The sequence below is a fragment of the Rhodamnia argentea genome, chromosome 9 (assembly GCF_020921035.1).
Source record: "Rhodamnia argentea isolate NSW1041297 chromosome 9, ASM2092103v1, whole genome shotgun sequence".
In the NCBI taxonomy this organism is placed as follows: Eukaryota; Viridiplantae; Streptophyta; class Magnoliopsida; order Myrtales; family Myrtaceae; genus Rhodamnia; species Rhodamnia argentea.
The window spans coordinates 17,098,731-17,123,888 of NC_063158.1; the positions used below are offsets into that span (position 1 = coordinate 17,098,731).

At 38.6% G+C, this 25,158-nt stretch overlaps 2 protein-coding genes across 5 annotated transcripts; both read right to left on the reverse strand.

Moving 5' to 3' along the window:
• Positions 1-2,749: 2,749 nt before the first annotated feature.
• On the reverse strand, positions 2,750-7,151 carry LOC115755554 (50S ribosomal protein L3, chloroplastic). The gene is made up of 2 exons (XM_030695004.2): positions 6,515-7,151; positions 2,750-3,122 (listed from the first exon to the last, which is right to left on the reverse strand). Exons 1-2 carry the CDS (start codon positions 7,056-7,058, stop codon positions 2,833-2,835), a joined length of 834 nt encoding a protein of 277 aa, XP_030550864.1. The 5' UTR covers positions 7,059-7,151; the 3' UTR covers positions 2,750-2,832.
• An 8,611-nt stretch (positions 7,152-15,762) lies between these two features.
• On the reverse strand, positions 15,763-23,563 carry LOC115755555 (ribosomal protein S2, mitochondrial-like). 4 transcript variants are annotated; one of them, XM_048284947.1, is made up of 20 exons: positions 22,636-23,563; positions 22,185-22,297; positions 21,686-21,776; positions 20,940-21,000; positions 20,766-20,843; positions 20,633-20,683; positions 20,464-20,516; positions 19,598-19,670; positions 19,397-19,454; positions 19,147-19,193; positions 19,012-19,077; positions 17,744-17,776; positions 17,590-17,627; positions 17,419-17,473; positions 17,252-17,308; positions 17,057-17,140; positions 16,875-16,973; positions 16,688-16,792; positions 16,047-16,118; positions 15,763-15,957 (listed from the first exon to the last, which is right to left on the reverse strand). In XM_048284947.1, exons 1-20 carry the CDS (start codon positions 23,304-23,306, stop codon positions 15,931-15,933), a joined length of 1,932 nt encoding a protein of 643 aa, XP_048140904.1. In that variant the 5' UTR covers positions 23,307-23,563; the 3' UTR covers positions 15,763-15,930. The 4 variants fall into 4 exon arrangements, 2 of the variants coding, with proteins under 2 accessions (XP_048140904.1, XP_048140905.1); XR_007199658.1 differs by lacking the exons at positions 15,763-15,957; positions 16,047-16,118 and having other exon boundaries at positions 16,875-16,969; XM_048284948.1 differs by lacking the exons at positions 15,763-15,957; positions 16,047-16,118; positions 16,688-16,792; ... (10 more) ...; positions 20,464-20,516; positions 20,633-20,683 and having other exon boundaries at positions 20,792-20,843; positions 20,940-21,005.
• Positions 23,564-25,158: the final 1,595 nt, after the last annotated feature.

The window sequence follows — 25,158 nt, forward strand, 5'->3', positions numbered from 1 at the left end:
GGTCACCTTCTTTGGTTCATATTCAGAACATCTTCTTTAGCTCTGGTTCCAAGCACTGTCGGGGTTTTATTGCGTCGAGATGGCCAGTATGGTCGAGTTTAGGTAAATCCACTCATGAAATATCTTATTAACCTCATTCAGTGCGTTAAATTCACATCGTGCAGTGGACGTATTTAGAATCCAATAGGCACTAGTTTATGACGTCATTGAAAGTAACGTAGAATTAACGAGGACATGCTCGATACCTTAAAATTCATCTTAGAATATAGAGCATGCGACTTAGTATTTAACGACTCCCATCAAAGGAGATACATGATCAAGACAAGAACACATCCTGTCTGTATTTTTTACAACTTATTTTGCTTTGACAATGACGTCTACAACCCCATCAAGAAGTATCATGACTGAGTAGGATTGCCATGTGAGACACCGATCTTACCAAATCAAGGAATAAATTGGTCCCCTTGAAAGAACATAATGACTAAATTGAACATTGAAGAAAAGTACCCGGACAAATCATGGCACTGTCCCTATAATTTCCAACCGTTAGGTCACCAAATAATCTACGAGTCTCTCTGGTTTTTCAAAAGATCAAGGAAAACCTTTGAACAATATTTTAGATGCCAACAATAGCCAATACTTGTCGGTTTGATTTTACAAATTATGGTCTCTCCATTGAAAAAAGAAGAAGAAGAAGAAGAAGAATACTTTGCTACCTTCTTCATAATGGCAAGTATTGAAACCTAGACCATATGGCTTCCATTCGAAACGCAAACAGTCCATTTCATTATGGGTTCAATCACAAGAAATAGTACAAAACAAAGAAAAGTGGCACAAAAAGCAGAGACCCTAGAGCAAACCCATCACCCCCGCCCTCATAGCTAGAGCTAGTGCTGTGATGGAGTTTAGAGCTGGGAAAGAAGGTGGTGAGGAAGTGGATGAGGAGCAGCAAACACAGGCAAAGCAGAACCATCGTCAAAGAAATCGCACCACCTTGATCATCCCCATTTGACTGAGACATTGGCAGCACAAGCTCCACAAGCCACATCAAATTTGGCCACAGGATGACCACTCCTAATGCCCCAACCATCAGTGATGGCACCAATGGCGATGGCCCTCCTCCCGTGCCCATCTCTCTCTCTCTCTCTCTAGGGTGGTTTTAAGTATTTTTATATGCCGTAGTAGGGGAAAACAACAACGAGGATGTGTGGAAAGATGTGACCAAGAAGAAGGGTTGGATACAAATGGAGAAGACTTCCATGCAATTTGGTTATGTTCTTTCCTTTGGAAGTATGTGGTTAGTTCACCAATGTAGCAAAAGCTCTTCCCTTTTTCTTGTTGTTTACCCACCAACGCATCAAGAATTCTTGTTCTAACAAAAAGGAGGGCAAGTCTTATCCTTTGGAGGTTTTTATTCCGTGACCACTTAGTCAACACAGTCTATCTTTCATGGTCTTGTGATCGATCCAAGCGCAATCGCAAATGTTCACTTTGGATCACATTCAGGCAACAATTCTGTTTTCCTCTTCTTGAGAGATAGATTTAAGCATTTATATATATATATTGGTTATTGCACGACCTATATTTTTAACCTGACATTCAGTACGTTATGTATCTAATGAAAGACATCTCCGTAATCTTTAAGAGGGGAGTCACACGTAATCAAATGTGATTCTTTATATGCATGCTCTCAGCTTCCTATGAATCTCTTTCGTCGGGTGAAAAGAGTTGTAGTCATAAAATTTCGGCCTACTCTTCTTGCGAGTTCTATGGCTCTCTCTGGAGAATGAAATATCATGTTACGATGCTATCCAATCTCCGAACATAAACAGAGAATGAATCTAATCCGATTGCCTTTTCTGCATTGAATTCCAATTCCTACAAATTATATATTGATTTCGTACTGAATTACTGCCAAAAAGGTGATAGAATAAGCCGTTTGCGAATTCCAAGTGAAGGCTATCCGACATGGAGAATGAAACATTTGAAGTATTGTTTTCTTTTCGTGTTGGTCAATGTCTAGATGGGTGCATTAGGAAGGAGACATCTTTACGATGCTTGCAAGGACCTTTGTCCTGTGAACGAGGAACTGATTGACAAAATTTAATATGAAGACAAGGATAATTCATCATGTCTAACCTTGAAATTCACAGAACAGAACGAGTCTCCAGATTAAATTCGCCATAGACAACAAACCAACTCAAGACTGTATAAGATTGTAATATCAGAATCAATTTACCATGTTAATCAGAGGATGGGCTAGTCATTCGGCTGTATAAGATTCTAATATCACAATCCGGACATGATTGCGAAGCCTGAATTCCAAATCTCATCGACGTCCTCACAAGATTTTTATTATCATGGATTGCTTGCCAAGGTAGACTACAAAAGAGACACTGTAGCATTCGACAAACGTTGGACATGACTTCGACTCCAATGGTTCACAAATTTCATTTGCCTAGACTTGATTCAGAGTTTGCTTACTACAGAAGAAATTTTATGAGGACAATCATTTATAAGCACAATTATATGGGTGCCGCGCCAACTTCAAGAACTGAAGAATTCTCAAGAATTTTGTGGCCTCCGCCCACTAAAATAAAATAATTATGACGGATTAACTTCTCTAGATGCTTACTAATCACATTTTCGTCTCTTTTTCTTCACCATTATGATGCAAACTATTTAGATCTCGCTCACCACCCCCTTTCATTGGGGGGTATGAATGCTAAATGGATCTAACCGCATCTCGTCAACCAAAAACATTGGCTTGCAATTGATGGTCACCCGATGCAGAAAAAATCTACACCAACATAGAAAGGAATGCAACAAATTCTAACTCTTAGGAATGTTCTTCCCCACAATCTTCGCGGGTGCTATCCGCAAAAGATTACCTGGCTTTCCAGGAAGGGCGCCTTTGATCATGACCACATTCAGATCTTTATCGATTTTTACAATCTTAAGCTTCCTAATCTTTCTCTTTGATCCTCCCATCCTACCAGGCATCTTCTTCCCAGGATATACACGACCAGGCGTTGTTCCCGCACCAATCGAACCCAACTGCCTGTGGCTCTTGGAACCGTGTGTCATTGGACCTCTTTTGAAGTTATGCCGCTTGATCCCACCTGTAAGGAAAAACATAAATAGTCAAGATCAGCCTGTCTGAGATATTTAATTAAAAAAGAGCAAAGATGAAGCATTTTCATGTTTCCTTGATCTGAATAAAAAGGAGCCCATTTCAAGAATTTTACCACAAGAACAAGGAAAAAGAAACATCCTCTTGATCCTCAATATTAGCAAGAATCAAGAACTTGAGAACCAAAGAAAGAACAACATACTAATTCTACAGCTAAAGACATCACGCATAAACGTTATCATGATCTGAAGCCTAGAAATAAGTCGAGACAGATGATGCCATTTTGAACGATAGAGAAAACCTTATATGGAGGAAATATTTCAGAAGTATATCCCCTTATTTATGTGCTCTCCCCACATGCAAATGGTAAAAGTTCACTGATGTCAAAAGCTTGCACCGTAGCTCAAGGTATTCTATTCATCATGAATCTGATGTGTCATTACAGAATAAGGATCTACTTTCCTTTTCATAGCAGGACAAGAATACCTATGCCTAAGAGGGCCGCTTAAAATTGCTTAATCTGCTTGTAAGGCATACAATCATTAACAGACTTGTGGAGTACAGATATTAACTGCTTTGAACTATTTCCACTGCACCTCAACAAACTTGTGATGGTACAAACAAGCCCCTAGCTTCCACACTTCAGCAAAAAGCCCCTGTGCTCTTGTGTAAAAGACTAGATCCACATCAGTGAAGAACATGGAGCATCCAATTCATTTCCACATGTAAAATCACATAGCTGACAACAAAACAGAGGGGCTCCTACACAGAAAATACCAATCAAAACAAACTTAGGCCTTACACAATTGAAACGACTTGCATATCCACTGCCATAAATCCTCTCAATCAGAAATTATTTGAACCAACCCCACCATCAATCAAGATTTTGTCCTCTAGAGCTTGACACGTCTCAACCAGTGAGTTTAACATGAGTAAGAAAAATATGCTTCACTAGGTGAAAGGGGCGAATTCTGGGGTTTTGGGTCATATATATTCTGGATTGGCTCAACCAGCACATGCATTTTGGTTGCTTCTGTCAACTAGCAAGTTGTCAATCAAACAAGCCCATAGTTTCTTACTCCGCATTCAGAGTCGTCCACTAATTCCATTAGATCGAAGGCGTCAGAGTCAATGAGGACTAGAGTGCCTTTCGGGCTAGAGTGAGGAGAAAGTTATCCCCAAACGCAGAGACATGTGTATTTGTTGGATATAGCGGTGAGATGAGGAAGAAAAATGCTTTGAATAGAATGCAAACCAGACTGAAGTGTGCAGTGCACGCTTCTATTCACCCTCATGGGGGAGAGAGAAGAGAGAGATTTTACTCTCTTTTTTCACTTATCCATGAAACTAAATATGAAAGCAAACGTTTCAATCAAAGAACTATGAGTTAATAATGCGTCATTGTAATCTATAGATCGAGACATAACTGCTGCAATTTGAATCTGGCATCCATCCAACAAACAATGTAATCTTAGATATGGTCTTTCAAGCATACTATCACATCACTGAGCATAACAAACCTAAGAAAATTACTTGTCAAAAAATCAAATCATATTTATCACACACATGATAGTATTATTAAGTTATAATTCCTTCTTGACCTCCTCCTCAAGACAAAAGACTGACGCCAAATCAATGTGAAAACAGTAGTCTTTCCTTTTCCTAGAATCGGTCACCACTTCTCCTAAATAGTTTGGATTTGTTGTAAAAAAACTACAACAAACTTCCACGTTGTCTCATTTGGCAGCAGAAAAAGGCATAGTGCCGTTAGCTTAACCTTTCTGGCTCTAAGAACAGATACATCCAATGCAATGTCATCAGGAATAGCCACCAGAAAAGGCTTCATGGAAATTTGGTAGATTAAAAGAAGACCTCATTCACAAAATAACCAACAGATTTAAGGGAACTAAAACGCCACATAAACAGTATACTCCCAAATAGTATCTTTGCCTCGACCATAAAGAAATTAAAATAAAAATTAGTACCTTTGTCAAAGCTCAGTTCAAGAAAATAATGATGAATCTAAAGGGGGCTGGTAATGACCGGTGCCGCCCCCTTAACAACTATATGTGTACCAAGTTCACCTTGTAATTCTTTTCAAGGAAACCTTATGCATATCAGTTTTCATCTAGCCTCCCATAAACTTATCTTCCCAGCATCCACACCCCACTTCCTACCTAATTATTGAGTTCACTGCTGCAAGGAAAAATTAGCAACTCCCCAAAATCCAGATTAAATGGCAATCTTTCAAAAGATTCAGCATTATGCGGTCTTTCAAACTGGCATCTTCTACAGTAATGCAAGAACAACTACATGATGCTGCAGGAAGATTGTCCAATCCATAATAACTGGACAAAGAGGAGCAGACAAAACAGTAACAACCAAGAACTGTTTTGAAACCTCACCAGATGATTATTGACACTCAAGTCAGACAACCACAGGACAGATGGTCAAAAGCCCCTCCCTTGTGTCACTAACAGAAAAAAAAGCTGCAAAACTTAAGCCTAAAACTTTGGAGAACTGGACTGGACATACGCTTGAACATCTCTTTCCTTCATAATCAAATCAAAGGCTCACATTCAAGGTGATTAAAACTTGCAATGACTGAAAAGGCACCCTGCCCTGTTCCTCAGAAGCATCAAACAAGCCCCTGGGCATCCTCCTGCCTATCAGTTCAGTATAGCTATTCGCACTTTCAAAATCAAATAGATGAATAAAATGTCTGCCTCAATTCCCCACTAAGCTAACACTTTAAGGTGAAGATGGTGACTCCATCAGTGTTTAACTGACCAGGCACATTATCAAGAGGTTAATGAACAAGAAACATTGTTTGACATGTTGGGTAAGGTGGGTGGGAGATTGCATCCACGGATACTAAGAAATTGTCAAATCTCTGTTAGTCTTATCAAAATTAATTTAGCTCAGATTGCAGTTTTGGCAACTTTTTCTGTAACTTTTCAGAAAGACGATGACTCCCAGTGCTTAACCCGACAGGAACATACTCAAGAGCTCAACGAACAACAGCACATTGTTCCACAGTGCAATATTTGCAAGCGAATTGCATCTGAATTCCTCTTCAGATTAACATCTCATAAAGTAATTTCAAGTTCATGCGACCTTATTGAAAAAATCAGCTGTATTGCTGATTCTTGAACAAGATAAGCACTCATTACAAACCAAAGAAAAAAATACCCAGAGAAGAAACACTCTTGAAAGACTAACAGCTTCAGTCATCCACAATCGTCACTCATCCACTATCGCACTGACAACCTTTCAAGGAGCTGCATTCGCAAATCTAAAAGACGCACTGCCATATCACACTCAATTCAAACAGACAACACTTCAAAAATCTTGGGGGGAGAGAGAGAGAGAGGAAAAAACCTTGAAACCCCTTGCCAATGGTGGTCCCAGAGACGTCCACGAGGTCACCCTCCTTGAAGACCTCGTCCACCACGAGCCGCTGGTTCGGCTCGAACCCGTCCAAGGACTGAAGCCGGAACTCCTGCAGGTGCCTCATCGGGATCGCCCCCGCCTTCTGGAGGTGGCCCATCTCGGGCTTCGTGAGCTTCCGGTCCCTGACCCGCCGGTAACCGACCTGGACGGCGTCGTACCCGTCGGTGGCCTGGGTCTTCACCTGGGTCACGATGTTGCCCTCCCGGAAGCCGACCACGGTGACCGGGACCACCGTGCCGTCGGGCTCAAAGTAGCTCATCATGCCCAGCTTCGTGCCCATGACGCCGATTCCAGCCTCCATGCTCATGGCGATGGCGAGGCCGCGATGGGCGGGTCGCTTCCGGGGGACATCGGGGATCCGGAGGGAGAGTCTGGGGGTGGTTTGGAGGAGGAAGGAGGAAGAGAGTCTGGGGAGAGAGAGACTGGAGTGAGGACGGCAATGGCCGATGGAGAGCGTCGAGGGCATGCCCATCTTCGCAGAGAGAGAGAGAGAGAGACTTGCAGGAGCGGGTTTATCTTCTTCGCTTCACCCGTTTCGCGGTAGGACGAGCGGCAGTGGAGGAGCGAGACGCTATCCAGTGCACTGTGACGGGCGAAATTCCAATTCGGCCCTTGCAGTGGGCTCATTTCGTTAGGGCCCATTAAATAAAGCTGCCAAAAATTTCAGACTATTATAACATTTTTAACTCATCTTTTACCGTGACATATTTATCCTAAACTTTTTCTATTCGTAAAACATATTTACCTTTCATCAAAATTCCGTCAAATGATTTTTCAATAGAAATAACATTGTTTTTATTTCATTTAAGCCACGTCGGTGAGCCTAATACCCCAAAAAAATCTCCCAACTTTAGCATATATCCTAATTGTATTGAAAATATTTTTTTGTCTCATAAATAATCTCCAACTTTCACTTTTATCCAAAAAAGGCCAAAATTTAGCATATGTCCCAATTAAATCCAAAACTTTTTTTGTCTCATAAAAAACCGTCAACTTTTAATTTTGTCTCAATTTTATTGTTCTCAACCTTCTGTCCATAATCACTGTTAGTCAATTCTACGTGTCTCGAATTTTCTCATCGAACTTACCAATAAATCCTTGCAATTCGAAAACAGCAGGTTTCGTGGACGACGAGATTTAAGACCATTCGTCCAAATAATTAGATCTCCACATCTAGCTGTTCTTTAAGCTATTGAATGTCATGGAGAATTCGAAATGCACCGTCTTGAGTGGCTCTGTATCTTCCGATAAAGTGTAGGGAAAATAGACAACATAAGAGAAGTTTAGAGGTTTTGTCATGTTAGCTTTGCTAAGTTGTAATTCATTAATAACGTGAAAATGTCACGTAGGATTAACTAACGGTGATTATAGACGGAAGGCTAATGGTAATAGAATTGAGACAAAAGTAAAAGTTGAAGGTTTTTTATAAGAAAAAATTTTTTGAATATAATTGGAACAAATACTAAAGTTAGATTTTTTTGGGTATTAGACCGGTAGAATTAATATAAAAGTAAAAATTGAGAGATTTTTTAGGAGAAAAAAATTGAATATAATTGAGATAGATGCTAAAGTTTAGAAATTATTTGGATATTGGTCCCACATCGGTGAGATGTTTGCTTTTCGGAGTTCATATAAGCAAATTTGTAATGATGCTTATTGACAAAATCTAGATGGAGAGTAAATGTGTCACACCTATAAGTTTACAATCTTTGGCGTCACAAACAAAAGTTATGGAATGTTTTGCATTGGGTATGGTTTCGTATTTTTGGTGACTTTTGTTCTTGTATAAACTAAACAAGGCTATGAGTAAGCATGGGATCAAAATCTTTCACCCTTAATTTTTTTTTATATTGATCCAAAACTTTTTTTCTTCAATCTAATCCTTCAATTTTTATAAATTTACTCAATGTTTTCCTTCACTTAAATAATCCTGCAAATTAGCCGACGTGGAATATGGTGTTATCGCAATCTAAGTAGTAGCAACATCGACACCGACATGTGACATGTAATACGATACAACACGATATGTTGATATGTCATTTTTAAAAAAATAAAGAATTTCGACACGTTGTATATTAACTGTATTATTTTATATACACATGAAAAATTATCATGTATATATAAAAATATCATCGGTAAGTTTCTTCTTCTTTTGTTAGGGATTCACAATTAGATTTTTTTAGGTTGGTTGGGTATATTAATTTTAGAGTGGCTAGGAATATGACTTAAGTATATATTTTTTCAATAAATTTACATTTTGACCCCTAATTTATTAAAAATACTTAAAATTGATCATGTTTGTGTCGAAAAAACGTGTCGGGATGCTAGACTCGCGTATGTCTAGTGTGTCTAGAGCGTTGACCACTTGTCGGTCGCATGTCGGAGAGTATCAGAGTGTCGGAAAGCATAGGACACAACACGGAGGCTTTCGGAGAGCGTCAGTGCTTCCCACATGCAATCGTACACTTGCCAACCATGATCTTGATCGGAAAAAGATGAAGATGCCCTAGAAAAACGACCGCGGACGCTTGGGAAGTCACCAGAAGAATTAGCCTTAGACCTTCCAATGCCATGAAATAAATACATATTTGGGTGCAACAAAAGAAAATGCCAGGAAATGCCCTCGAACCTGAGATGAAGATTTAACCCGGGATTCTTAATAAGGTCATGCCATTTCCCTCGAGCACGGGGTCGAGGTCGAGGTCGAGGTCGCCGACCTCGAGGGACAAGCCGAACAATCCCTCGTGCAAGAGATCAAGGTCGAGGTTGAGGTCGGGGACAATTCGCTTGTTAGATTACTAGCGAGTAAAGCTTTGGATTCCCAAACTTTGTATCTCATATTTACTTCTTCTTTTTTCAGTCAAAATCTCATATTTACTTTATCCAGTGCAGTTTTAGTGAAAAAGAAAGACTTCGTTTTAAGATAAGTGAAAATCACATCAGCTAAAAATACATTGTTTTTGGCTTATCATACTTCTAATTCAGAAACTTAGTTAGAAGCTCCTCTCTCAATTATGAACGAGAAGTGTAATTGGTGCTACTAATCTTTGTCCATACGAGTATGACACGGCCGTATATGAGTTCCGCAAGTATTACCACGCCTTAACTACATATTTGAGATGAAATGACCGCCAACTCTAATGCAATGAGACAAAGGTCTCATTACGTAACTATATACAATAAAGAAAGTTCCGAAATGCGTAAAATACGTTTGCACACAATAACTCATGTTAACATGTTTCAACATGTTAATTTGGACGTGCCAATTCGTGTTTGAACAAGTTAAGCGAGTCAACATGCGGAAGATATGATATTGCCGTGTCATAAACGAGTTTAAATGTGTTGATTCGCATCTAAACAGTCTTGAGTGGGTCAATCGCTTAAGACACAATTTTCCTCTTGTCATTGCGTTTATGACACCAACCCATTTATGCTAAACAAAAACTATTTAACAACGTGCAGTATTTGTGAAACATTCGTGCAAACAAATAACAAAGGAGGTTGAAGACAGCTAAGCCAAAGGAAGGTGAAATAATAGGATACATTAACATCTTTTCACAAACATGTTTCGACATGTTAATTTAAAAAATGCTGATTCGCGGCTAAAAGGATTAAGCGGGGTTCTACATTTTTTATAGACTAATCAGTGTGTGTCATTTCTCAGAAATGAGAATTATGGCGTGGCATCTACGTTTCTTGTTTCCCTTGAAATAGTCTTGAATCACGGGGAAGAACACCGAAAAGTTGGAAACTCTAAAAAAGAAGGAATTTCTGCAGATGAAAACCTCTCCGTGATAAAAGAACCTCTTGCTACGATGTTTGCCGACTCGCACTCGATGATTAGAAGCATTTTCTCTTAACAATCGATGGCCCCCCGATTCATCATACTCCGCCTTTGCAATCGACATCTGCACTCAGAAGGAAAAAAAAGAAAAAGAGAGGATGTGATATACTTACTGTCTGAGTAAGTGTAGCTAGACTTGCCTCCAACCAAATTATATCACGATTAAGCAAGGTTCGTTATCGGTTGGAAGGTGTTGAGGGATGCCAAAACAGAACCTTTGATCCGAACATTGTACTTTCGCTTGAGGGCGCCACTATTTTTTAACCATCGTGTTACCAGGACTGGAGCCTCCATTGAGAACTATATTGCGGAAAAAATCATTTCTGATGTCGACGCTACCCACCATGATAGAGTTGTCTGTTATTTCATGGACGCCAGCAGCTTCCATGCCAATCATGGAAGGTCGGACGAGCACCTCAAAAGTCAAGACAGATGAACACCTGTACCGTCATAAACTAGTTTAAATGTGTCAATTGTGTCTAAACAACATATGAGGGTCAACTGCACACGACACGATTTTCCTCATGTCATCCAATTTATGGCACCCATCCATTTATGCTATATGGGAACCTATTTAATAACGTGCAGTAATCGTGCAATTGAGTTGTGTTGAGAATTGTCGATCTTAATTTCTTTGTAATGTGGCAAATTACATGTGACTTTAAATGCAGTTGCTTCACATGGCATGTGATCTGAATTGTGAATAATCTTAATTGAGCAAGTAATCACATAATTAAATTAGACATTGACATCTAAATGTAAGTCCAAATTTTGTAATAATGTTTAGTAACACATTAATATGGACCATTCTCTATAGTGGCAGTACAAAATTAACTAATTCAATTGGATTGCATATACATAGTATCGATTGAAAATGCCATAACCTAATTGTAAGCTCATTGAGGAGGTGTGGCAACATATACTCATCAAGCCCGTCGGAAAAAAAAAAAAGGGAATATGGATTAATTAACATTCAGCTTGCTAAAAATGAAAAGATTGATATTGTCTAGTATCTGTATATCTACTACGTAATTAAGTAAGCGTTATTGATTATTATCAATGAAACTTCAAATAAACAAATATTTGAACCTATTAGAAATTAAGGTTGTGTTCAATTCTTTGGATTTCTAACCAGGATTGGCTATGATATTAAAACCAAGGACTTTACTATATCATGTCCACTGTTTGATGAATCACATTAATAATGCCGATTTGGATAGAAATCATATATAAGTGTAAATAGACTCTAAAATGCACAAATGGAGATGGTAAGAGTCTCTCGCAATACACTCCTAATGAAAATACAAATGCACAAATAAAGATAACCTCCCGTGATCAATCCATGAGTATCGTATGATGTAAACCTTAAACAACGAAGGAGCTCATTGAAGATCTCGAGAGCTACCGGGTTTATTTATTTATTTATTATTATGATAAAAACTGTAGATGGGCTACAACGACGTCGACGATATGGATCAGTAGTGAATGTCAAATCAAGTAAGAGAGAGAGAGAAAGCGTGATCATTCACCTTCTCAATTCCAAAAAGATTAGTAGTTTGTGAAGCTTTGATGTGAACTGTAGAGCTATGGAGGAATAATGAAAATTTGTAATAAACTACACCACATTATAAAATAAAAAGAAAGACAAATATATAAATAAAATTAGGAATAATAAGAACTAAAATTATTGTTACCTTTGTTTTGTTGAATTTTCTTTCTTTTTCTAGAATGTAAATTTTGTTCACATTTAATTATTATTGGAATTTGATCAATATAAGAAGTTTGTTATTTAAGAAAAATAGCTTTTTATACCATGGATATTAAAAAAAAAAATAGCCTTATTCAGGCTATATCCATATTATATCCGGTCTTATCCTATTTTGGAAAGAAACCAAATATACAATATGATAAATTTTATCTTGACTACCAAAAGTAATTAGGATAGCAAGATCAGTAGAGATAGACGCGACTAACTGCCCTTACAACAAGATCGATCATTCGATGATGGTGTCCACCATGAATGCCAGCAAAAACATGGAAGAAACCAACAAACAAATATCTGCACGGCATTTGCACGAGGTCTACAAATAGAAAGTGATACTCGTAAACCATTTTTCATGCACAAGAAGTCACATCATCGGACTATTTAAAAAGGGGATGATGGCATGGGGGATCTATGAACTTCTCTTCAATAGTCCGCGTGGTCTGTGAACTTTTTTTTTTTTTTGTTCAATCTAATTCTTGATCTTTCAAAATTCAATCAATGTAGTCCTTCCGTTAGAAATTCAAATAACGTCAGCTGACATGACCTTAATTTCTGTTAACTTAACATTAGATTTATCGGTAGATGTCATGTTGGCTTCCATGTACACATACATACATGCACATAAATATGTATAGACATAGCCCAAAAAGTAAGGTTAAAAATTACTAATTTGGGAAAACGACGTGACAATTCACATCATTATTTGACCCTAATAGAAACTATTGTGGCAATCCACGTGGCAAAAATTCACATCACGTGGTCAAATTATTTTTTGATGTCAAGGTAAAATGCTATGAATATTCATTGACTCCCGAGAAAGGGTAGAAAAATGGGACCTATTCAGGAACATACAACGTATTGCAGATGTATAATCATTACACTTCAACCGTGTTATTCTATTCCACCTCTTAAGAAGAAAAGAATTTAAATCAAAATACTTTATTCATGAAAAATGAATGTATATTTCCTTCAAATAATTCCTGCAAATTACTAATAAGTGCCATTCTTAGGATTGTGGCATGTACGCGTCCCGAATCACTGCTCCATGCAGAATTAAATTGGAATCTGTTGCAAGGTTAATCCCGTACGATTTGGTTGTCTTAAGGAGTTCTTACTTGGTGAGCTAGAAGCGGGGCTTACTAGGAATTGCTTGGCCTACCCCAATTATTTTAAAAGTTCAGATAACTAGTTGAATTGTCAACATGCTTATCCAAAACAACATTGATTGGCATTTTGGAAGTTGAGGAACTACATCAGATATCGAAAAAAAAAAAAATACCGACAAAAAAATGATAAAGAAAATTAGAATTTTCCTCTAAGGCTTCGACTCCCATCTAGCATTCTCACAAAGTTCCATCCCCTACGAGATGCGCAGCGTTTCAATTCTCATGGCGTTCTTGTCATGAAAGCAAGCGAATGGGAGCAAGACTTGATCTGTAAATCACATTACAAAACCCGTAAAATGTCCTCCTTATGATCGTTGAAGCTTTCTTTGAGGAGTAAGGGAGACGATGAAGCACTATAAAGGAAGAGATAGGAGCTAAAATGTCCTCTCCGATATGAACCCCTGTATGTGCTTCCATAAAGAAAGCACATGGAAGGCGAGAATATTCGACGACATCCAGCCCCTGCAGTAACCTATACAAGCAACAGGAAACAGGCAGCCATTGCGAAACTCAATATATCATACTACTCCGTGCGAGCGGTCTCACAGGAGACTCGATGCATAAAAAGCCACTCCAAAACCAGGTGAAAATCTTTTTTGTTATGGGCGAAGCCCTTTTTTTTGTGTGTGTGTGTGTGTGTGTGACAGTAGGTACTATGAGACTTGTGAGAGAAAGGCAGGAGCTAATGCAAACCCTATCTTCTCCTTGTTTTTGCCTTAAACCTGTGCATCCAAGGTACCCATTTGCCAAAGAAGTAGATGGGATCTCGTAGAAGCTTAAACGATCATGTGGAAGACGGTCATCATGTCAAACGAGAATCAAACTCCAGACGGAGCCAATAGAACTTCTTGCAAGACCAGTGAGTTTGGCAACCATCTTTGAAGGGTTGAAGATGACAATGAGCCAGACCCACCAGGGAGAATCGTCCTTGAACCAGCCGCTTTGAGCTGATTTTCAGGTCGAACTGAGATCGATGCTCACCCTCAATCGAGATAAAGTGGTAAAAGTTTTATTTCTTAGCATTTTTGGGTTTATGATCAGGTGTTATTGGCAATCTTAAATGTGCATTTCCCTCAAATTTGCCTGGTTCATTCATGATTTTACACATGGAGCGCTCCCACCAATTTCAGCCCAAAACCATTTGGGAAAAACTGAACTATCTTGCCGTCTAAGCACACACTTGATTGGCAGTATCTTTTTTTCTTATTATACATCTACGTCGTGCCAAGTCGAAAATTTCCACCTCATCATTTATATATCATGCTTGATATTTATGCTAATCGCAGAAATAAGGAATTTCAGAAAGCAAAATAAGAAAAGAGTTTTCACAAAACCATAGGGAACGATTAAAGACGAAAGAATTTCGTTTGTTCTCCGAAAACTCCACAAAATAATTGTCAAAATGTTCGTATAGGCATTCAATATAATAGGTATGTGCCTTAAGCTTGAATAGTAGATGTTGATGTGCCATAATGATTAGAACGTGTGGAATGGATATGTCATTACTATCTATATTCCTACAAAATCTTGCAACTAAATAAGCTTTAAACAGCCCATAACAATATACATTATGCGAACATTAACACTACTATATGCGCCATTAACTTCCGACTCATCAAATGACAATCAAGAAAGTACAACTAATAATAATGAAAATGGGATCTATCCAATAGATACTGCAAATCCATGTATTTCTTCTTTTGGTCGAACAAATCCATGTATCGAAAAGTACATAGAGAAAAGCAAATTGTGTGGAAATATTAGTTGAAAAGTAATACCAGCACAAAGAAAATGAGAAACAAAGAAAGTGGGGTTGGTGAAAAGAAATCCACGTGCACTGTTTCGGACTCTCCACTCTCCCCATTGTGCAAGATGAAGAACTCCCCTTACATTACATTGCAATAGAATAGATGACAGAAACTTCATCAAGCATTTTAGCAGAAAAAAACAAGGCAACTAGAAAATGAACAAGAGATATCATCAAGCATATGGTATTCTTGCTCATATCACCCTCTTTATCGCTTTTGATACTGCCCGAATAACGTCAGTGGCCAGTTTATATCTGTTGAATCTCTCATGGACAGTTCTCTACCAAATTACACACAAATATTTCATGGAAAAACGAAAGACAGAGTGATCGCCAATCATGCAATGGCAAAAATGAGAAAGCACAAGGCCACGTGCAGGATTTTCAAAAGATCCAGTCAGGGTCCGTCACAACCACCTTCTAGCCTGCTACTGGCTTAGCTGCCACCCCATAGGCATTATCCCCACTCCCCAGATCAATTCAGATCTCTTTTCTTGTCACACAAGATATTCACTTTCATCTTTATTTAATTGACATCAAAATTGCCTCACCTTGAATATAAATAGCATATTTATGAGATCAAACACAGGTTTGTGGCACGTAAATAGCCCTCTTTCGGCTTGTTGCTTGGCATTTTATTTCTTTGTTTCACAGTATGTAGATATAAATTTAAAGTGAAAACAGAACCAGGAACAAAACTATCTAAGAATAACACACTTTAAATGAAAATGTTGTGCTCTTACATTCCTTGAAATCATCTTCTCATACATCCTCGGGGCCATTTATGAGCTGAATAATGATGCAAAAGAATTAGAGCAGGAATGGAGCTGAATGAAAGGACCACATCCACGACCAATCTAAGAATACCATAGCCATACCTTGTTATCAAGTACTACTCCATCAGGAATTTCAATCCTCGTCCCAGGTTTTGCAACAATGCTGACATTCCCCTTTTGCCAGAAAATAAAAATGTCAGAACAAGTAATCATTCCAAGAGACAACCCCCAATTATCATTTTTATGTTGGAAAACTACAATGAACCTCTAAAGTACATGAGTGAAAATCCATTTCTACTCAAATGAGATCAGCAAATGAGATCAACAATAAAAAATGGTTATGACAATTAGTCGTCTCTACTAAATCATTACTTCACATAACATTTTACACGAAATATGTCCATCCTGATATGTCTCAGTATATTCCCTGTACTGATTGACTACAAATTACATCTAAAAGTACTTTACCACATGAGACAGCATAAATTCTACGCAGAGGGGAGTCTGCATGACAGTCTAGATCTAAATTAAATAAAGCAATATTGCTAAGACTGCATCCTTAAGCAAACATAGATTTTCTTGCAACTTATACTCTAGATGGACTAAATAGAGTAAGCAAATCATCACAGTTTAACCAGCAGTGGGTTTTACTGTAGGTATCATTTCTTCTATCTAAATTTGTAGCAGGTCCTTGATAGTCGGACAAATTATATAAGAAAAAATGCCAAGTGCAATGTCTGTACCTTGAGCTTAATGCCATTTCCAAACCACACATCACCAGTGACTTTCAAGCTATCCAACTCAACTACACTGGGAATAGACTCAAAGCGGCTCGCGAAATTACCCAACTGAAAAGGGCAGATACAATGAAAAATGACATTAATATCCGTAACAGGCAGTACAAGAATATGCAACTAAAGTAATCTTCACCTTATCAAATTCAGGTCCTAACTCGATAGAAGGATCTTTGGGATTAGTTCTGGCAGCATTTCTAATTAGAACTCCATTAGATGCGGCATATAGATCTGACTGCATATGAACATTAGAGTTATAGATAGCCTTCATATCAAGCACAAAGTGCAGATTGGAGAATGCTCTGTAGTTTATAATACCTGGAGAAGAAGTAGATCTGAAGTTGCATTCAGTGGAAAGTAATGGGATGAAGGGATGGAAATACCAATTGCATGCTCAAAAAACTGGATCAAAGGCAAAAAGAAGAAGAAGGAATATAACATTCCACATGAAAAAAGCACCAACCAAATGTAACAAACATTGCACAACAAACTCATATGAAGAAAGGCTTTTACTCGTATTATTGAACTAGTCGCTGTTTCTCGCATTAGAGATGAACCAGCATCTACTTCCTGCAGCAACAAGAGCAAAAAAGTTAACCTTTTCTTTTCATGACTACGTATCTAAATCTCAAATTCACAGAATGGCAAAAGAGAAGCGTCATAATATGATATAAACTAACCCATTTCAGTGCATCCGTATCCACAAGTCTTTGGATGGCGTTCAGATTGATCCACCTATTAAAAAAAAAGTAGAGAACTCTTTCAGGCTTGTATCCAAAAGCTTTTAGCAAGCCAAAACAAAATGAAGTAAATTTCTTTTTTTTTTTTGTCAGAATTAAAATTTCACTCACATGTTTTTTGTATCAACCAATTTGAACTTCTCTGAGAACTTCAAAAAGATGATGAAAAAACTCATAGTTAGACAAGTAACACAATGAAACGCTGCAAATATTAAGGAAATTATTTAACAAGTAACCTTCCTTAATCACAGTTTGGGATGCTTACTCTTTCAGAAGGCTTCTGAGCAATTTCTCTGAGCTAAGTGCACAACAAAAAGGACAAACTCATTAGTGTTCATGTTGGCGAAGGACAAGAGCTACATTTCAGCTTTTGAAGAACTCCCCGCCATGAGGCAAGCAAAGCATACAATCATCCTCACACATTGTTCCAACAAGAACTAGAACTAGCTATAATAAACATGTCCACATGTTCCTAGCATCTCATTTGAAGCAGAACCCAAAATTCATTATTAGCAGTAAGTGTGGGAATAGGTTTTATAACCACCAAAGATTATGAAATTCATGGCACAGCATGCTAAGTTTTTGAAAAAAATAAAAAAATAATTCGTTAGTAAAACAAAAAAAAAAAAAAAAAAAAAGGAAAGGAAAAGAAATTTTATTATTTGGTTTTTTTTTTTGTGTGGGGGGGGGAGGGGGGGGGGGGGGGGGGGGGGGGGGGGGCTTGAATTTAAAGCTTGGATATTATCATATGGATCCCGATGCAAACTCATTGACAGATGCTTGAATTTCAATTTCTTCCCTATCTGATCCCTGAAACAAACTAGTATTTTTGACAATTTACTGTTTACTAATAATCCAAATGGGAAAGAAAATTCCCTACTTCAGTCTGCATCAAGCTAACACAACAGCACTTGCAAGGAAGCAAATCCTACCAATTACAGAAATGCATCAGAGAGTGCAGCCAGTGGCATAGAGATTACAAAGCACGAAGCTGTTAGTCCGTGGTTTATGCACCCCCCTCAGACCTGATTAATAGATAATCAAAAAAATTTCTTTAACTGTTTGATCCCAACGAACTCTGTTTTTTTGTGTCTCTGAACTTTTCAAGTTTTTCTAATTTCGGCACCTCCAATCCATTTTCTGAGCACTTTGTCCTCTTAAAATTATCCTAATTCTTAAAATTCATTTGATTTGATTTTCCTTAAGATACCTCTAAATTTTTTTGAATAAGGAATTTTCTTGTCTTTCGGCCTGATAAAATCTCCTAATGTTTTTCCTCTTAGCACCATTAATGTTTGTGTTGCTGAATCATTTATCTAAAGCAAAGAGAAGAGATTCACGCTCCAGCTAGTACCACTCAATCCAATTACCTCACCTCAAGGATAAGGCACTACTAAAATTATTTTCAACTTCATCAGTAAAACAAAGCTTTTCTGGAAAATTAAACAAGGCTTTCAATTGAGATTATCATAATGACCCATAGTTTTTAAAAAGTGAACCACAGGAGCAGTAAAGCAGTCACATACTACCCACCTGGAACTTTCTCTCTTCAAAATTTACAAAGTTCCCATTAACATCGATGGATGCAGTGGGCCTTACCTGAACAACAAATTCCAGAGTCATTCTGAAGAAAAATAAAGAAAACAGAAAGCAACCTTGGCTACCTACCTCCATACAACATTCAACTTTGTTCTGAATTAGGTGGTTTAGTATCACTGTGAACACAAATTAAGGAAAACCAGTGATAGCACAATATCCATGAGCAGTCAATAACTGAACAACCAACCCCAACCCCCCAAAAAAAAACCCCCCAAAAAAAAAAAAACAAAACTCTCTTCCCAAAATAAAATAAAATAAAACAAAACACAAGGATCAAAGTCAAAGTAAATGTCCACAATCACCATAAGTACAAGGATACTTGGGTCAATGATTGCCCCGGTGTTATCTGAGTCCACCACAAGGATATACTCCTTACCCTGAAAAACAACTCATTTTAAAACCTCTAAATTGCAATAAATAAATAAATAAAACCTCTAAAGTAATAGCTCAATTATGATTCTAATATCGATGATAACATAAAACCAATAAAGAAATAGTAACCATATAAAAAGAGGACAACCTGTGACAGTAACACATCAAGGGTTCCACTTCTCATCAAAGATACGATTACAGCACCCTGGTTAGCATATGCCCTATCACCAAAAGATATCAGTTCGCCTCTCCCAGGAGACAACAAGTTCAAACACATCAGCAGGATAACCCAAAATGACCAAGTGACAGAGAAAATGGAGAGTAGCTCCATGAACATGGAAAATTGGTTGATCTAACAACAATTTAATGTTGACATTGGCAACATTTTTGTGTAATTACCTGAATTAATTACTTTATGACCAAGTTTTGAATCTGAACAGATATGTTAATAGTAAAATATATGGATCAATGGGCAATGAATACGGCAATTCTGTAAAACTTACTAAAGCAGAAAAATTTGACACCTGAATGTGTCTTCATATCAAAAAAGGATACACAAATGAATTTAGTCCAAAGTGGTCCAACAATTAAAAGGATTGATGTGACTTGTCAGACATGATCGATTGCCGATTCTTATAACTTGGAAAGAAAAAGGTGTAGTGTAACCTGATAGACTGCTGTAGGACTGAACGATTCACAATCCAAACCATTTCAATCAATAGACAGAATGATTCGACTTGAAGGTACAAATTGAAAGTGAACACAACTTCTCGATTCGATCACAATTCATTTACAATTTGATTTACTTAAATTAAAAATTTAGTCGCAGTTCCAGTTTTGTTAATTGCCAAGGAAAGCATGAGGTTTCAAGCACATAGGCACAGAATTGATGTTTCTTTGCACCAGTCAAACCTTCAATTAATTGGAAAACAGCACTTCTGGCAATGACAATCAAAATTTGGTCTGTGTAACAAATATCACAAGCAAGTACATTAAAATTAAAGAACAACATACAATTCATTGTTGCTGCTCTGCTCCCCAGATGATTTCAGTTGTGAGTCTTGGTTCTGAGTCAAATAAAAAAAAGGAAAAAAAGGAGAATTAACAAGATCCTTCCACAAAAGCTAGTATATCAGAAATCATTATGTGTACTCAGGCATAAAAATGACTAAAGAACACGAACCAGCTCAAAAGCATGAAAATCAATGTTTGACTGGGAATATTTACCCCAAACCTGGATCAGGAAGCAAGAGCATGGAAAGTTTCATGAGTCCACAAAATAAAGAACTAATATCAACAGATGAAAAAGTTGTCACCTCAAGGGTAGCATCATGTGTTCTTGATGAATTCATTAGAACCAGGGGCACATTGCATCCGTACTTTGAGTTGAGATGCTACAACATGCAAAAACAGAAGAATTAAACGTTTCAAAGCCAAGGATGGTCAGTTTCAATTTCAACTACATACCAACCACAGAAACGGTAATATACCTCTATCTGAGTAGCTGTCAAGCCCAGAATTGTCATTCCATTGCTGATTTCGATAGTAGATCTGCACTTGTAACGATGGAACTTGATAACATCATATATCAGACACTGCCAATGTAAGTAAATGATTCTCAGCATTTTTTATTTTCCTCAAATCGACAGACGATCATGAACTACAGATTATGCAACATAGCTTTTTGAAAAAGAATAAGCAATCTTGACATACATTAAAGATTTTGCATGATCAGCAACACCTCAAGCAACTTTCTAGGGCATAGAAAATATCATATAAGCAAGACGCGCCGCATAGATTTGCATTCCCATCTCCCTCGAATCACAAACCCTTCCCCCAATCTTCACACCCCATCCCCCCAAACCCCCAAAAAAAGAAGGTAAAGGTTTTCAATCTGATACCCTTACCTTCACAAAATGAGAGAAACATATTTGTTTTCCGCCAATCCAATTAAATTCATGCAGTATATGCGACTACTCCAACATAAAACCTTGGGGAGGCTGAGGATTCCTATTTTATAGCAGACAAGAACAATTCTAAAACAAAGAGTACCGTCAAATAAAGAAAAGCCAACTTTCTCAAAGAAAACCAAAAGAAACAAATTTTTGCGAACATGAATCATATACCGTAAGTAAGATATAATAGCAAAAATAAATGATACAATACATAACTCAGGCAGAGAACCCAAATATAAAACTGAGTATCGAGAAATTTCCAGATAAGTAATGATGCTTACTTGGGACCATCAAATCCAATTTTTGTTCCCAAAGCTCCATTTAACTTCAGGACAACAAGTTTGTCCAAAATCTTCTTAGTTTCAGCAACATCTGTATCAATCCAAGAAACAAAATCCTTCTTATGAAAAAGGTCATGTTTCATTTCCCTTCTCCTTTGGGATGAAAAAGGGGAAATTTTATCAGATTAGACAGGTATATTATCTGCAGTTACAGGAGGTGTACAGAAATAATAAAGGAACAAAAAAATCAAAGCAAACTAAACTACAGAAAATCAGAAAACAGAAAAATGGAACTTTGGACCAATAACATCGACATGACAAGGAAATATAGACCATTATGTCCATTTGTACCAGTGAAAAGAACAATATATGATGTCTCCAACCGGTATAAAGAAATAAAGCCCATCTTATCAGTTTATAGATTGTAACCATGGAATCAGAGAAAACTGACTTGACATTAATGTATACGCAGAAACTGCAGCACAGGATCGGATAATACCTTCAGGAAAAGGAGCTAATCTTTCATAGGGAATTATAGGCACTTGAATCTTTGCAAACTCAGTCCCACTATCACTCTCGCTCTTGCTCTCCTCAATGCGTGGCACCTCCTCCCTTCAATCCAGAACTCAATCATGGAAAAGCAAAAAACTCAGTCATTTGCGAACTTTTGGAACATCTAAAACATCCATAAACAAAAAATGAAACCACAAAATGCTTATGACACAGCCATTTAGCACACCGGACATGGGTGAATAAATTAAAATGCTTGGAGTTTCAAATGATTTTACTTTCCAACATCCAAAATAAAGAAATAATGATTTCCCATACGCACAGCAGCAATCCTCATAAATGCAGCCCCAGAAGTGCTTACCAAATGCACTAATCATTTGGAGAAATTCAAATCAAACAAGAATGAATCACGTGGTTCATCAAAATGTAAAATTGCATACCGAGCTTGACTCCTTGGGATAGAGGCAGACGCAGACGCAGAGGCGATACCAAACCGGTCCTTCACAGCAGCGAGCTTCTTCTGCTCTAGCAGGAAAGTCTTGGTGATCATATTACAGAAGAGGTACACAAACTGCACCGAGTCGTTCGCCGGAATCGGGTACGTGATCTTCTTGAAACACTCCCACGGCATACTCGAGTCCACCAGCGCCACCACCGGGATCTGCAGCTTCTCGGCCTCCTGGATTGCGGACGACTTCCGCTCGGTGTCCATCACCACGAGGCAGTCCGGCGGCTGCGGCGGCCCGAAGCAGATCTTCTTGTTCCGCGACCTGAACCTCTTGGGGCTGCAGCTGTTGGTGAGGAACCCGCCGGTCCGCCACAGGGCGTTGCTGCTGGGGGAGTAGCAGCCAATCCTCCGCGTCATCTGCTCGACGATCTCGTCGAAGAGCGGGTTGGTGTTGATGAACATGAAGCGGCCCTTCTGGCGGATGAGGGAGGCGATGAAGTCGCAGGCGTTGCGGAGGCAGATGAGGGTCTTGTCCGAGTCGATGATGGTCATGCCGTTGCGGCTGCCGTAGGTGAAGAGCTTGAAGTGGTGGGTGGCGACGCGGCGGCCCAGGTGGGCGTTCGTGCTCAGGAGCTTCTGGATGACGATCGAGTGTAGCGTCATCTTGGGAAATGGTTTTGAAGCTCACGAGAGTTTAAGGGTTTCAGAATCGGACAGAGAAATTGAGCGAACGTCACATGGAATTCATGGCCGGCCACAAGTCCATGAATGAGTTTCGTGCGGTAGAGAGAAATGGTGAGTAGTGTGGTGCTGGGACTGAGGTTTAGGGTTTACAGGTGGCGCAGCCGAGAGAGGGACGGAGACGGAGGCCGATGAGATGGGGATACGTAGCCACAGGCTGTCACGTACCTCCAAATGACGGACCAATGACTAAAATCCTCGATAGCCACGTGTTTTGCACGTGATAGTGGCATATTTACGTATAATGTTAACGTGGGAAAATACCACAAAAAACCCTAAACTATGCTCATTGTAACAAATTTACTCTATTTTTTTTGTAACATAAAATATGCCAAACTTGTATTTATGTGACACATTTACCATAAACTTATACTATTATGACATATTTATCCCAAACTTTTTTCTTGTGACATCAGAAATCTCAAATTTGTATATGTGTAATATATTTATCTAAAAAATTGGGGTAAATATATCACAATGACGTGGCGTGCCACATGGGGTTAACGGATTGCTAAACCATGTTGACAGATTTAGCGTGGGTCCTCTTAGACCCATATCGAATTGCAATGAGGAAGAAAGAAAAATTTATCATGTTCAATCTTTAATACGATCGTGTGACATGTGCGAAGGTGTACATGCAATTGAGTTGTCATGGGATACTTTACTCAGCAGTTAGGAGAATCCGTTCGATTCTACCGAACTAGAGATTTTGGGTACATTGACTTGATTATATTGTTATTTCTATCAACGCCCTTTCGGTACCTAAAATCGAGTTTTTTCTTGCTTGATTTTGTGTAGACTTAACTTTCGGGTGAGGTAAGTCTGAATTTAGGTTTTCATGCAGAAAGGTGAAGACTAGCCCTAGCAATCACAACCAGACAAAGAAGTGCGCAAGCAAGTGTAACATCCCAAGGCACCACGTACTCGCGTTCTTCTTTAATATGTTAATACTTATAATATATAGCGCATACGGAAGACAACAAACATATAATCACAAGGCCATACAATCAATCAACAAACACAAGACGCGGGCCTACAAGGTATGGCCATTATAGGGTTTTGCTACCTATAATAGACACACTCATTCAAAACATAACAAGTACACCCAATATCACAAACAACTGATTTTATATATAGATATATCATAGCTAATTATTTACAAGCGATCTCAAGGGACAATTGGGAAATCAAAAAGGTTTCGCCTATTCCCATCTATAAACATGTCGCTATCTAGCACCACTACCGTAGCATGTCCACTACTCTTCGCCGCCAACTTTTTTTTTTGGTAAGGTAAGTATGTATTAATCATCCAAAAAGCTAGGTACAAAGGAGTCGGACACAAAGAAACCATGAACTCAAGATGGCACAGAATGTGGCATAGGGAGTTCATGGGTGAAGCGGCTGCAAAAAACAACAAATGACAGAACGGAACAAAGGCAAACAAGCCAAAATAAGAAGGCCAAACAACCGGCCAAAAGCTAAGGGGCAAACAAGCAAAGAAGAAGCACGAGCCAAACAACCGGCCGTAAAGTAAGGCCAGGACGTGACGGCCAAAGACTAGCGGGGATAGCAAACTAGAGAGAAGACCTAACTGTACATGTACGGGAAGGCGAAAAGCATCAAGGCAAAAAAGAAGGGGGTTGTGGAGGCGTGTGCAGCGGCTCCTTGGCAGCGATCCCGATAGTGACAAGAGGAGATAACAGCAGGAGCAAAAGGCCAGCAACACTGTTGAATGGAGTGAAGGTCCCACTCGTAGCAAGTGGCGGGAGGTGGT

Bases quoted from the DNA above. Each gene is read 5' to 3' on its own strand.
- LOC115755555 (XM_048284947.1), bottom strand. From the start codon at position 23,306: ATGACGCTACACTCGATCGTCATCCAGAAGCTCCTGAGCACGAACGCC. The intron at 20,517-20,632 runs GTTCGTGTTCTT...TATTTGACTCAG, and splicing joins ATTTTCATGCTTTTGAGCTG to AACCAAGACTCACAACTGAA. The intron at 19,194-19,396 runs GTATCCTTGTAC...TTGTGTTCACAG, and splicing joins CGGGGCAATCATTGACCCAA to TGATACTAAACCACCTAATT.
- LOC115755554 (XM_030695004.2), bottom strand. From the start codon at position 7,058: ATGGGCATGCCCTCGACGCTCTCCATCGGCCATTGCCGTCCTCACTCC. The intron at 3,123-6,514 runs GTTTTTTCCTCT...TTTTCCTTACAG, and splicing joins CATTGGCAAGGGGTTTCAAG to GTGGGATCAAGCGGCATAAC.